Source organism: Cloeon dipterum, chromosome 3, assembly GCF_949628265.1.
Source record: "Cloeon dipterum chromosome 3, ieCloDipt1.1, whole genome shotgun sequence".
NCBI classification, from domain to species: Eukaryota; Metazoa; Arthropoda; class Insecta; order Ephemeroptera; family Baetidae; genus Cloeon; species Cloeon dipterum.
The window spans coordinates 9,078,995-9,091,945 of NC_088788.1; the positions used below are offsets into that span (position 1 = coordinate 9,078,995).

General features: G+C 39.7%; 2 protein-coding genes across 3 annotated transcripts in view; one reads left to right on the forward strand and one right to left on the reverse strand.

Moving 5' to 3' along the window:
- The window catches only part of LOC135938740 (protein phosphatase 1 regulatory subunit 14C), a 57,176-nt gene that overhangs the window by 12,421 nt on the left and 31,804 nt on the right, over positions 1-12,951 (reverse strand). The gene's annotated exons all lie outside the window — the stretch shown is intronic.
- On the forward strand, positions 9,308-10,984 carry LOC135940662 (ubiquitin-like domain-containing CTD phosphatase 1). Of its 2 annotated transcripts, XM_065485636.1 has the most exons (4): positions 9,367-9,465; positions 9,570-9,688; positions 9,747-9,973; positions 10,668-10,984. In XM_065485636.1, exons 1-4 carry the CDS (start codon positions 9,456-9,458, stop codon positions 10,969-10,971), a joined length of 660 nt encoding a protein of 219 aa, XP_065341708.1. In that variant the 5' UTR covers positions 9,367-9,455; the 3' UTR covers positions 10,972-10,984. The 2 variants fall into 2 exon arrangements, with proteins under 2 accessions (XP_065341707.1, XP_065341708.1); XM_065485635.1 differs by lacking the exon at positions 9,570-9,688 and having other exon boundaries at positions 9,308-9,465; positions 9,728-9,973.

Here is a 12,951-nt window from a genome sequence, read left to right on the forward strand (position 1 = left end):
GCCGTTATCGTCATTACACCCTGTGTGCGACGAGCAAAGAGCGTTCGACCGCGTCACAACACACAAAAGGCCAAATTGCTCGCAGACAACGACAAGTTAGTCGCTGCATATTGGCTTTAAACTTTGCACTCTGGTAATTGACAAAGTTGGCCCAAAATCCTAATAAAAACTTTAAGGGCACCACGGGAATTTCATTTCCAAACTCCACTGGCAATTGAATTAAACTAAAATATGGTCATTTCTGGTATATTTCAAGGGGCAACAATTTAATTAACTTAAATTGATTGATACAATTAGCAGCTGGATATTTCAAGGGTTTCCGAATTAAAAAAAAAACGTTTGTCTCTTAATTTTTTATTCATCTTCGTCTCGATTTATCCAACGGTGTGCAAACTATGAGGGATATTTATCATCTGGAGATTTAAGTCATGATTTTCAGAGAGGAGACAGTGATTAGCATGTAAACTTTGGAGCCGATTTTCTCGCAAATCTAAACGGCAAACTGGGAAAATTTGAGCTCTTTCTTAATTTTCATCGCATGGTAACAATTATTTTTCAAGAATTTACAATACATATCAATTTTAAGAGAACGTACATAATTTTGACATAAAGTAAAACAGTTAAAAATTGAGTTATTGTTATTGATGTATCAAATTATTTAAAATCGTTTACTAAAATAAATCATGGACATGGAAAAATGTATATTAATCACATAAATGTTTAGAGACAATGTTCATGTTAAATAAATTACATCAAAATTAAAGGTAAAAACATTTTAAAAATTATGAAACACTATGATATTTGAGTTCCATCATGTATTTTTTTTAAATGAATGAGAAATATGAAATTTCAAACTAAAACCTAATTCAGAATGGAAATAACGTGTTCATAACTTACACTAAAACTCATATGTAAAATTAAGTTACACGAAGTAACGTGAAACGAGCTTGGATGCTGTTATTAGCGTCTCGTCAGCATGTAGCAGGCAATAGCAGTCAGCGGAGCAACGGTGAGATTGCACACGAGAGGACAAAGAGATGCATTTACGGCGAGTGCGGCAGCGAAATCGAGAGATGCTTTGATTGCGCACACCCGCTGATGGTGCACGTGCTACTCTCATGACCTGATTCCGGAGCAGCCCCTGGCTGCACGCGCTTGACATCCCCTGGCCAGCTAAAAATCAGGCCAGTGTGCAAAGTGCAACCAACTATCCTGGAAAGTTCGTAGCTCTTCGTATTGTTTTTTCAGCAGCGAGAGTATATATACACACACACTCACGCTCGGCTCGCAGTTATAACTGGGGCGGGTTGTATTAATGATTGAGCAAACTGGGTTAGAACAATTCAACCGTTCCGAGGACAAATGGATGGATGTGTGGAACAGCTGTAACTTATGAAAGCTGTATGTGTGTCGTTTGGAAAAGTGGGAAACTATTCCAATCACACGCTATAAATAATGTGCAGAAATCAAATATGGGCGACGCTCAAAGCTATACACACGTTTCTATTTTTCCTAGTATGCCTCCTATATACGAAATAATGAATTTGAAATGAGTATTTCATTTAAAACAACAACGATTTTTCCCTATTACAAAAATAAACCTTTTTCCAGCGGGGGCCAGATTCGTGCGACGCGCAGTTATGGCGTCCGGTGAAGTATGGCGCGAAAAATGGTCACGTGAAAATGCGCGAAAAGAACCAAGCTTTCATCAATATTGTGACACAATTTGCATTTCTTTTACTAATTGTGTCTTTTGGATCGTAAAAACAAACTCTTGACACTCGTACGGGAATCCAAACAGAGCTTTTTGTTTCCCACATCCAGACGCCATCTTGGATCTGCGCAGTGGGAACCAATTTTATCGCACATCTGGACTCCGCTGCCTTTTCCAATTCTTCAAAAAATCATTGTTTTCCCAAAATCAAAATATTATTATAAATTCCTGTTCAGCCCCCAAATGAATTTTAATGGAGAGAAATTATCATCGGAATCATTTGGAGTTGATTATTCGACAGGTTCAAAGTTTTATATTTTAGCTTTACAGGCTCATTTTTTTGCAAAATCTTTCCCTTAACATTTAAATTACTGGAGGAAAAAAGAATTAAGTTCAAAGTCGAAACCATGAGTAGGTTATCCAATTCAACAACATTAAGTTTAAAAATCTTCTTATTTCTTTTTTGTTTTATAATGCTCAAAAAAGAAGTATCAGAGCTGCCAAATCTTAAGGAACAAAAGCTATTTATATACATCCTCATTTTTTGTCAATCTAATGATCAAAAGGGGAGTTTGGGCATGCTGGGGAAAAAATATTGTCTAAGAATCTCGAATCATAAAGTTTTTAACTTTAACTGATTGGTTTAGCTTGGCCTTAACAAATTGGCTGTATTGAACATAATTGAGTTCACAAGTGTTTGTCGGCGAGAAACCAGCAAGAGCAAATCTCGTTTCCGGTTTGTGGTAGTACGTCTAATTGGATAATCGTACTCGAGGCAGACAGCTAGACGGTAGGGCACAAGAAGTGTTTACTCTGCGCTCGCTGCTTTGCGTCCGGTCGGTCGTCAACCCAGCCACAGCCAGCCGCGAGAGCATTTTATTTAATGCATTTGCCAGGCTGCATTATTTTTCCATGTCGCAAGCAAAAAGACTCTAATGAAGCAATCGCCGAGGCAAATCGATTTTAGGAGAATCTCTTTCTCTCTCTTTCTCTCTCTTTCTCTCTCTCTCTCTTTCCCGGGCCGATCTCATCATCTAGACGGAATCGAAAAGGTCTCTTTTTTCTGCTTCGTTTGAGCGACGAAAGGGAAAGGCTCGTAAAATCAACCCCCCGATGCGATAGTAAAAATGATAATGGGAACTCTTCTTTCCCTGGAGTTGGGGAGAAAGCAGGAAGCGTGTGAGTTTGACAATCCTTTCGATTCCGAAGTGAATTACAACTCTCTCGCGTGGAACCTCTCATTACGGCGTGAAAAATTAAAGGGGGCGTCTATGTGTGTTTTCATCCTTTTATTCGCGCTCTGGGGGGCGAAATTATGCACGAGGGCGTTGCCGCTGAGTTATTGTTTGAATTTATTTATGCCCCCGGAAGCTAGAGGATTAAATGCACCGCGGGGAGAAATGTTTGAACGCACCCATGCATCTTCCGCATGATATTTATATTTTCACCAACAAAAATAATTTTCTGGTTGGATGGAGTATTTTGACGGGAAGAGAGGAAGTTCAACTGTTTCATATTACTATTATTTAGATTGTCGACTTTTTCTGAGCTTCTAATCTTTGCCGGACCAAATAGTTGCACTTAAATTAGTTTTATTATCATTTAGACTGTTCATTTTACTCTTATTAAGCTTTCAATATTTTCTAATCATAGTAAAACATTCAACCGACTTTTTAACTTTTCAACTCTCGAATCATTGTATAGCTTAAGCAACAGGATGAGAAATCCTATAACAATTCCTTCCAGCATCAATTCAAATAGAGTGCCTTTCGACTTTCGACAATCCTCGGATAGCTTTCGGGATGTAAATCAGCATAAAAATGACAGGAACCGTCAAAAATAGCGATGAGTTGTGTCCCGCTCGAAAAAACAAGCTAATTTATTCTAGGTTCTTTTTCCCGTGTCGTCGCGTGGGAATATCCAAGTGGCGCTGCAGCAGGTGCCTGATTTATACGCGTGTTTTTCGTGTGTGTCACTTTACACACTCGGTCGGAGCCGCGCGCGCTGTGGGTGGATGACATGAGGTTCCCTCTGGTTTCGTAAAATCAATGCCATTGCCAGCCCAGCCAGCGGGGCTTTTCCATTCACGTGCAAAAGTGCGCTCGCTGGATCCCCGGCATAATCATTATTATGTATGCGTGCAAAAGGGGGCGACTTGCATTTCGCGGAATCACGTGCTGCACTAAGCTGGCGAGTAAATAATTGCGAGGAGTCGCGTATGCTGAAAAGAGCCGACGCCAGGCCGAGGGCGAAAAACTCTCTCAGCAGCGCAGACGACGACGAGGGCGCTTTCATAAGGCTTCCGCCGAGAAAGCAGGAACCGCGTCCTTAAACGCTTTTCTGTCGTCTTCTCCCGGCCGTAAAATTAAACTGAAATATATAGAAAAAGTTGTTTTCACCAAGCAATAGATTTTTTTAAGGTTCAGTGCCTCTTTTATTCATTAAAGCTCTCAGAAAAATATAAATGCGTGCCATTGAAAATTAAATTGTTTTTAAATATATGCTTTTTTAAATTTGTTTTGCTTAGAATTTTCTATGTCTGAGCTCTAGAAATAAAATCTGATGCTCCAATCTCACGAGTCGTGGAGCTTTTTAATTATTTATTTTATGCCTGTATTTTTTAACACAACAATTACCAGGGAAAATTCTAAACAACAATTGTTTCAGCAGGAATTGGCTGAGCTATTAGTAAGTTTTAGCTCTTTTAAACATTAATTTGTATACGTCAAAAATTAACATTGGCAGGATTGAATTTAAATTGAAGTATACCCAAAAATTGTAAATGAACGGTGATGCCATCTGATAGCAGCTCCGAACATTATGGTCGCGTGCATTAATGTGCATGTTGCTAATATTTTTTTTAATATTTTAAACCATGAACTTCCTCAAACCAATTAACAGTTCAATGATCGGAAAATTCGGAGCAGAAGAAGCCAGCGTTATATTCTGAATTTTGTTTCCTCTTCCTTGTTATTTCGGGGAAACGGATCGACAAAGTGTCGCTTGACGACAGCCACAGAGCTGCGAGAACTTGGCAACCCCAGCGAGTGAAATTCGTCGCGTCGGCGAGCCAGGAGCAAGATGCAAAATTCATCCGGCCTGGCAACAGGGAAAAAGGTGCGCGCGGCCGCAGGGGCCTTTTGATCTTTCCGGAAAAAGCAGACTTAGAGACACAAAGAAGGCAAATGTTTCCAGTTGCTGCCTGGAACTGTTGACGCTAGCCTTTGAGCGAAATTTGTGCCCAAACAAATCCGATGGGAAATGACATTTTCAGATGCCAAGAGCAAGGAACGGCTTCCTTTGTGCTTCTTTATTCTCGTTTACGGACTTTCTAAATTAGTAATTAGCGAGCTGTTGTCAAGATGATTTTATACAAGGCGGCAAATTAATTTAATTAAACGCGATTTAATGAGCTGAAATGTTAACGCCATAATTAATAGAAGGAAACCTTTCTTAATTTATATTTCTTTTTTTTTGCTCTTTTTATCCCTGTCCGAGGACCGGAGGACCGGGAAGGGCGCGCACTGCACTAGCACGAATGCTGAAACCCGGGTCCCAATAACACCGCGAACGGATAACATGGGCGCACCAGGCCGCACAGGGACCCAGATTCTCGGCATTAGAAATTCGGAAACTAGATGAATTGTATTCAGTTTTGTATGTTTTTAACTAAAAAAAAATCTTAAAAAAGAGCAAATTTCATATAGAAAAATTAGATTGACTGACATGAGTATTTCGACATTTTTATATGGATTTTATTATGTCAAAAATTGCTAAATTGATAGAATTGGATTTTTATTGCTTTTTTAATTTCTTTTTCAGTTTGTACCGGATTTGAACCAAATGCACAGTGATGAGCAGTGAAGTGCAGACGATATTTCCGTCGGGCTGATCGATCAATTCCGCAATTCGGTCAATGTGTGGCCAGGCCAACTACTCGCGCATTTCGCGCTCTTCTCGTGCGGAAAAATCCACTTGGCCGCAAACGCAAACGCGCGTGCGGCAAGAGTGAAATCATCTCGTTGCCCCGACAGCCAGACAAACTGCTCTGCTTTTTTACCTTTTCCGCCGGGCCACTTGATATTTCGCCCAAACGAGACGGACGGATTATTTTATGTTTCTCGTCTGGTCCATTTTTGTAATTGGCGCTGCCGGAGAAAAAGTCCCGAGGTGGAGGAAATCACTCGGTGTGTTTTTTTCCTGTTCAGTCGCGGCTGCTGCTGACCCGGCACCCCTCGAGCGCAGACACAATATCCATTAATGCAGCTCTCGAACGGCCAGACACAAACTTTTGTTTCTTTTTCTACCTTTCAGGTTAATGACAAGCACAGTCGCAGGTCCATACTCGAAAATAATAAGAGGGAACAGAAGGGTTCGATGAAAAAAGGGTGGGTTTTTGCCAAGAGTTATGACAAATTATAAAAATATTCTCGCGTTTTTCCCAAATTATTTTACACATATAAAAATTTAAAATTCATTTATATTAGGTTTTTTATATTTACACAAAACATTTTATTTCTTTTTTAGTTAAATTAAAATTTGTAATTACATTTTATTTTAATTTTTGATTGAAATTAAATATAACAATAATTTTGTTATAATAAAATTAAATATTTATGGAAATTTAAACAATTGGAATTACTTTGCTGACTCCTTTTCTCAAATTTAAGCTGGAAGATTTAAAAAAATATAATATTTTCACCAGAGCTATCAGATTACGTTTAAGACAGATTAAATTAGTTCCTCATAGTTGCACCACCCTTTATTTCTTATGTTGCAAATTAAAAAAAAGGAATTCACTTGGACTTCTCCTTTTTAATTTAAAAAAAGAGGAAGCTATACAAAACAAAATACATTATTCACAAAAATAAAACAAATAATACGACTGAGTAAAAATATCTGTTCCAACTGCAATTTTTCCATTCCTGCTCTTCAATTTCCGACCAATTGATTGCGTCGGAGACGTGAAGCCAATCGGCGATAAACAATTTTCTCGTTTTTGTGGTTCGTGTCGGACGCGAGGCAAGCAAGAAAAGTGAAAAATTCGGCGTCGCTTTTCGGGATCGCGTGACCAGGGTGCGGGGGTGGCCCGGCCGGGAGTGGTTCGCTTGTTCGCCCCCGTGTGTCACGCGCAATTTGCTGCTTTTATCGCCGCCTGGCAGTCGGTCGCCCGGCCAAATGGCACTTGTGGCGCACTTTTGTTACAAAGAGAATTCGGGATAGCTCAGACAGACGGTATTTTAAATACAGTTAGCAAAAAATCAAACGATCGGCATTTTGCTGCTGGAGGCGAATTTTTTATAAGAGCAAACTCAACGTAAATAATAGAAAATTAAGCAGGATATTCCTGTTGAGTTAAATTAGCTGATAAAAAATCGCACTTAATATAATTTCAAATTCTAGGAGTATTATCTGATTGTGTTATTCTTTAAAATTAATTGCCACTCATTTACACAAGACGCTTCATTATTTTATAAATTTATAAGTTTGTGTGAAGGCGATAGAATATTTAATAATGAATTCCGAAGCATAAATTCAGTACGTAGAAAATGTTCCAACTTTTAATCAAGTAAAATTGTCATAACTATTAATTAAAAACATTTCAAAAATTGTATAAAATAATTCTATTGAAAATTTAAGAGTAAGTTAATTTTTTGCATGATATGTTTAATCATGTTTTTTTTATCTGGAGAAAATAAAATTTATTTGCGCTTTTGCGTGCCTGTGGCAATCGACGCGCGAGAGTCAAGGTCTGAATTTTCCGGGAATCGGCCGCGAGGGCAATAAATCGCTGGTGAGCCGACTTGCACAAGCAAATGCAAAAATAAACGGCTGCGGTGCATGGCCTCGATTCTGCTGCTTCTCTCGTGATGGTTCCATTTGCTTGCGCTTTTCAACCAACTTAGTTCCGCGATTGCCGCTGTGCACAGTTGTGTGTATGTTGCGCGACACGCGATTGTTTTTCCACTTTTTACAACCCCTGCCGCGTGGCGTCTGCCCCGGAAAAGCTATATATATATAATAAAATCAAATCATCGCCGTTTGTGATATTCTCGGAAGGGATGCATATATGCAATTCTTTCCTCGTAAAAAGGCCAGCCAAATTGCTTCATCAGAATAATTCTAATCAATTCCCGACTCAGTCGAGTGTGAAATGGCGGAAAATTGATTGATCATTGAGTTTTACGACTTTGGGCGTGAAAGTGCAGTCGTAAAACGTGATTTGCGTTTTAGCGCGCAGCACGGGCCCTTTTGACCCCGGTGGCCAAACGAAATCGAACGCATGTCACTGCCGCATTTTCCTAATTTCGAATCCGGAACGTGTATGCCGTGAATGCTAATTTGTCCAAACACAAAACACAGGACCGTGCAGGACACAACAACAAGCATGTGAATTAGTAATGGCCGCGACTCTGATTTGAATTCTAATTAATACGGATTGTTCACGAACGTGACTTGAAATGCGAATTTACATGTTCTAGGGCGGACATATTTACGTGTCTGGTAAATTTATTTATGCAGAACTTTCCTAGAATAATAAAAAGTAACACAAAAAATCGTTTCTTTATTAAGGAGCAAATTTGGATTGAATAAAATTCTCTTCTAAATTAAATAAAATAACCCCTTAATTTAAATAGCATGTCAATTGATTAGGTTCGTCAAAAATTCGTTATTTTTTTAAACATTCAATATATTCTGGGGGATTTATTTTCCACAGCTCAATAATTCTTTCAATTCTAAAAACAGACATCAATTTAATTAGCAGAGCACTTGCCTTCCGACTTTCGCCTTTTTTGTTTGCCAAACTCCAATTCGAGCAATTACTACTCGCCTGCTTTTAATCAAGTTAGAGCGTTGGAGCAGAAAAGTTACTCTCATGCGTCAGTGTGTGTGTGTTCCTCCCCGCGGCCGGGGAGGATTGCAATTGGACGCGCGTATATTTCAACCCTCTCGGTGGCCGCGTACAATAATTTCGCAAACCTCGCGCCAGACACGCACAAATTGAAAAGGCGTCCCGAAAGACTCTTTTTTTCTCTCTCCGCTACTCTCCACTCGTCGTCGAAATCGATAATGCGCCGCGCGTCTCTCACTCACTCGGCACCAGTCTTTTTATTTTTAAATAATTCCTCTCGCTGTGTGCGCCGTGCAGGCAGCAGCACATTATAATAAAGTGCATGCACGTGATCCGTAGGGGAGCATTTGACGCGCGAAATTATAATGACGTCACCGGGAGCGCGTGAAAAGGCGCAGCGAGTTTGATTAAGCCTCATTAGCGGTCGCATTGTTGCCGCATGCTTCGAGTGCTCTTTTTTATTATCGCACCGAACATTTGCACTCGACGCGGGGGCTGGCTCTTTATTACTCTTCTAGCCTGATCTTTCAACTGGAAAAATTAGACTTGAATTAATTGGTGGCAGGAATTAATTAATTAATTAAAAAAAACGACGAAGATCAAAGTATGTGTGGCAGAGGCATGTTTATATACATATAACAGATTTGAAAGCTTCCTTCAATTTGTAAAGGAATATTCTATGTCTTTAAAAAATAGAGACTGCTATTTATTTTTTGCCGAGCTTCCAATTCAACTGACATGCTCCCAGTTCGATATTTTTTTTTCAAATGCCATTGATGGAATTCGAAACGGAAGAATTCCTCTCCTGGCAGATATTCAAAGAATCATGCCTATTCACCGAATGCAGACAGTGTTTCCACATCAGCCGAGAGCGTAGCAGCTCGCTGCATGATTGCAGGTAAATACAAATCACAATCAATCAATAGCTGCTCCAATTTGCATGCACTTCCCTTTTAATTAAAAACAGAAGCATAAAATACGAATTCGCATTGTTGACTGAAGAGTTTTTTGCAGAATTCAACAATGCAAACTGCCTTGAGTGCTCGACTTCATTGTCAACCCCTTTCATAATGGTTCGAACTCGCGTTTCCGCGAGGCGAACGCAGCTTTACAAAATAAAGGTAGCTCAATTTCTCATCAAATCCGTTTGTGAATCTTAGAGCGCCGCACATTTCACAGCTGATTAATCGGATTCGGCGGTCGAAGAAGCTGCTCGTGCTCGACCTGGACCACACCTTGATCAACGATGACTCGGACGAGGTGGTACCTGTCACCAGACCGTACTTGCGGCGATTTTTGACTTCGGTCTACAAACACTACAACCTCGCCATCTGGTCAGCGTCGTCGATGAAACGAATCAAAAGGGTCTTAAAGGAGCTGGCCCTGGACAAAGACCAACGCTTCAGGTAATGCGTATTTCCTAAATTAGTTTAATATGAATTATTTAAAATAAAATGTGATTTGTGACCTTTGTATTTGTTTAAAAATGGCGCCATTTGGGAAAGTCCTTTGATATTAGGATAAGTCAGCAGATGGCACTAATGTATATTTTTGGTTTATCAATTTATTTCATTGCGATGTGTTTTTCAGATTTGTTACTGACAATTTTTAGCGTACAAACATTTCATTTAATGTGCTAAAACCTAAATCAGTTCAGCTAATCGTGGTAAAAAAACAATAAAAAATTCAAGACAAGAATAATCTTTCGCGAACGGCGGAATCAAATTTCTGCACGTCGAATTAAATCTTTTTACGCTATGAATTAATCTTGAATTGCATTCTAAGTCTAAAAGAATGGCATCATCTCTCGATGGCTCTGGACTTTCCAAATTTATGAATAGAGTACAAAACGCGTATGTAAGAGAACGCATCGACGTTTCTCCTTGACTAGGGCAATGGAACACTCTTGGCCCTCCTCTGGCTTCTAAAGTTTTGATGGGAGTTGCCAGAATATGAATTAACAAATTTTCAGCAGCTTGAACAAAGCTGTCAAGGGGTTACAAAGCACAAAACTTCATCATCGTGGATGGAAGCAAAATAAATTGTGTTTAGTCTTATTTAGAAACAATTTCAAGCCTTTCTATTCAATCATTTCCACAGATTCAGTTTCCTCGTCTGCCACAAAGCGATGCGCAGCGTCAAGAAGGGAGGAAAAAGCGTTACAACCAAGCCCCTGGCCGTGATTTGGGAAAATTTCTGTCGATGGAGCGCCAAAAACACGATAATCATCGACGACAAAGATGAAAACTTCCTGAGAAATCCGAGAGAAGGACTGAAAATCAAAAGATTCGAGTGCGAACGGCGTGACCGGGAGCTGCGGAAGCTGTCCGTATACTTGAGGAAAATCTCCAAATACAGAGACTTTCGAGTTCTAAACCACAAGAAGTGGAAGAACTGCTATTAAAATTTCATATTTTCGAAAAAAACTTTGGCAAGTAAATATTTCTGAACATCAAAAGTCAATTTATAATTTAGTAGCGAGAGACTCGTGAGTCACGGGTCTTAAAACGCATCACTCCCCTGTGCATACATCAATTTGGTGTTGCCCTCTACAAAAGCGACTTTTGATAGTAGAAAGGTCAAGCGGCGGGTCAGCCGGCAGCGCACGTCATCTCCTCAAGAGGATTCAATTCTGCACTAGAGCTGAGTCAGTCGAACAAATAAAATAAAAGCAGCACTTTGGCACGCGAGAGAGCGCAGACGAAAATCTGCAGCACTGCTCTTTCAGCTTTTTTGCTCGTTTTACGCGGAAATTCTCGCCGAAAAGCTTTGTCCGCAAGTTACACAGCCGAAAATAGAAGACAAAGAAAGTTTGCGTCCGTGCTCTCCGAGCGATTAATTTGCGAGAGTTCAAACTTCTCGCGTTCCCAAGCAAAGCTTCTTTGCTTAACAAAAGGCTGGAAAGTCAAGCACGTGGACAAAATTTCGTCTTATCTGGTTAATCTAAAATGCTTCTATAGCCGTCACAATAGAAAACTCTTGAAAAGCGCTCTCCGCTTTGCTATAATTCCGAAACAATTCAACTTCTAGGAATTATTTATTATTTATTGATGATATGAAATAACGGTCTGATTGTGAGTTATTGTTATCAGAACATGATATAGCTTTTTGTTTTTTGCAACTCTAAAGAGGGTTGGTTGATACTGCAAAAATCCGGAGAATCCTTGTCGCCAATGAATAAACTAATACCTGAGGATTCTATTAAAGCCAAAATTGCGGTATTTTTATTTTTATGTCAGGTTTAAACAATTTAAATCCCTTTAGCTAAGAGCACGAAAGAGTCGAGAGAGAAGAGCGTCAATTAGAACGAGCCTTAAAGGCATTATAGCGGCGAATCGATCAGGCCGTGGGCAGAGGGGCTGATATTCCGACGAGAGCAAAAGAGCAGATGAAGAAAGAAGAAGAAAGAAAGGCGAGTATCGATCGCGGCGGCGCGGCTCGTGACATGTGTATAAGCATGCACTGAGTGAGAAGCAGATTGTGCTGGTCGAGAGTATTGCTTTGAGCCAATGGCATTCCTCTCGAGGCTCGAGAGCCTCTTCGGAACCAGTTTCCGGGCCAACAACCTTGTGTATCTGGCCACTTGCATGCTGCTGCATGACACATTTCGAGTGCATGTGCATTTGCAATCACAGATTTCTCTCCGCGATTATCGCAAGGCGTAACTGTGCATCCACTTACATCACGCGAATTGAGTGCAAAAGTGCAAAGCCGTGCAAGATTGCCTATTTAATAATGCTGAAAGAGCAAAAAACTAATTTAAAATTTGTTTAAATTGTAAGAAAATATAGGTCAAAATTTATTAAACAAGTTTGGCTTAAATTTGTAATTTATCCTTATTACTTTTTTTAAAAAATTATTTTAAAATAAAATATATTGTGAAGCGTCGTTTTATTTTTTAGATTCATATAATTAAGACTACTGATGCTTAATGGACGTTTTCAGTTCACATCATACAGAGAATAAGATTCGTATAATATTTCCTCAAATATCTTGCCTAGCTGCTGTATAATACATCTTTGCCAAGTCTCAAGGAGGCAATTTCATTGGCATCATTCTCATTTTTTTCCATTTTGCCTTTATGTGCCTTTGAGCGGCCGCACGGGTTGCACTTGGCATAAATTTTTAACCAAAACGCGCGCTGGCCCCCTCTTTTGCCGGGCGAAAATAACGAAAAATGCGTCCGACACGAGGCTTTTATTTTATTCATCAGCAGGCGCATAGCAGGCGGCGGAAAACAAAACTGACACCCCGAGGGTGGATATGCATCAGAGGCGGGCGAATTGTATAAAAGGGCCTGTGCCTTGTTTAGTTTAAACTTTTACGACCGGATGACGCCGCCAGCCACGTAAATAATATGAATTTTTATCATATTGACGCACCT

Coding starts and splice junctions, on each gene's coding strand:
- LOC135940662 (XM_065485635.1), top strand. CDS start 9,335: ATGCCATTGATGGAATTCGAAACGGAAGAATTCCTCTCCTGGCAGATA. Junction 9,466..9,727: donor AGCTCGCTGCATGATTGCAG/GTAAATACAAAT, acceptor TGTGAATCTTAG/AGCGCCGCACATTTCACAGC. Junction 9,974..10,667: donor GACAAAGACCAACGCTTCAG/GTAATGCGTATT, acceptor TCATTTCCACAG/ATTCAGTTTCCTCGTCTGCC.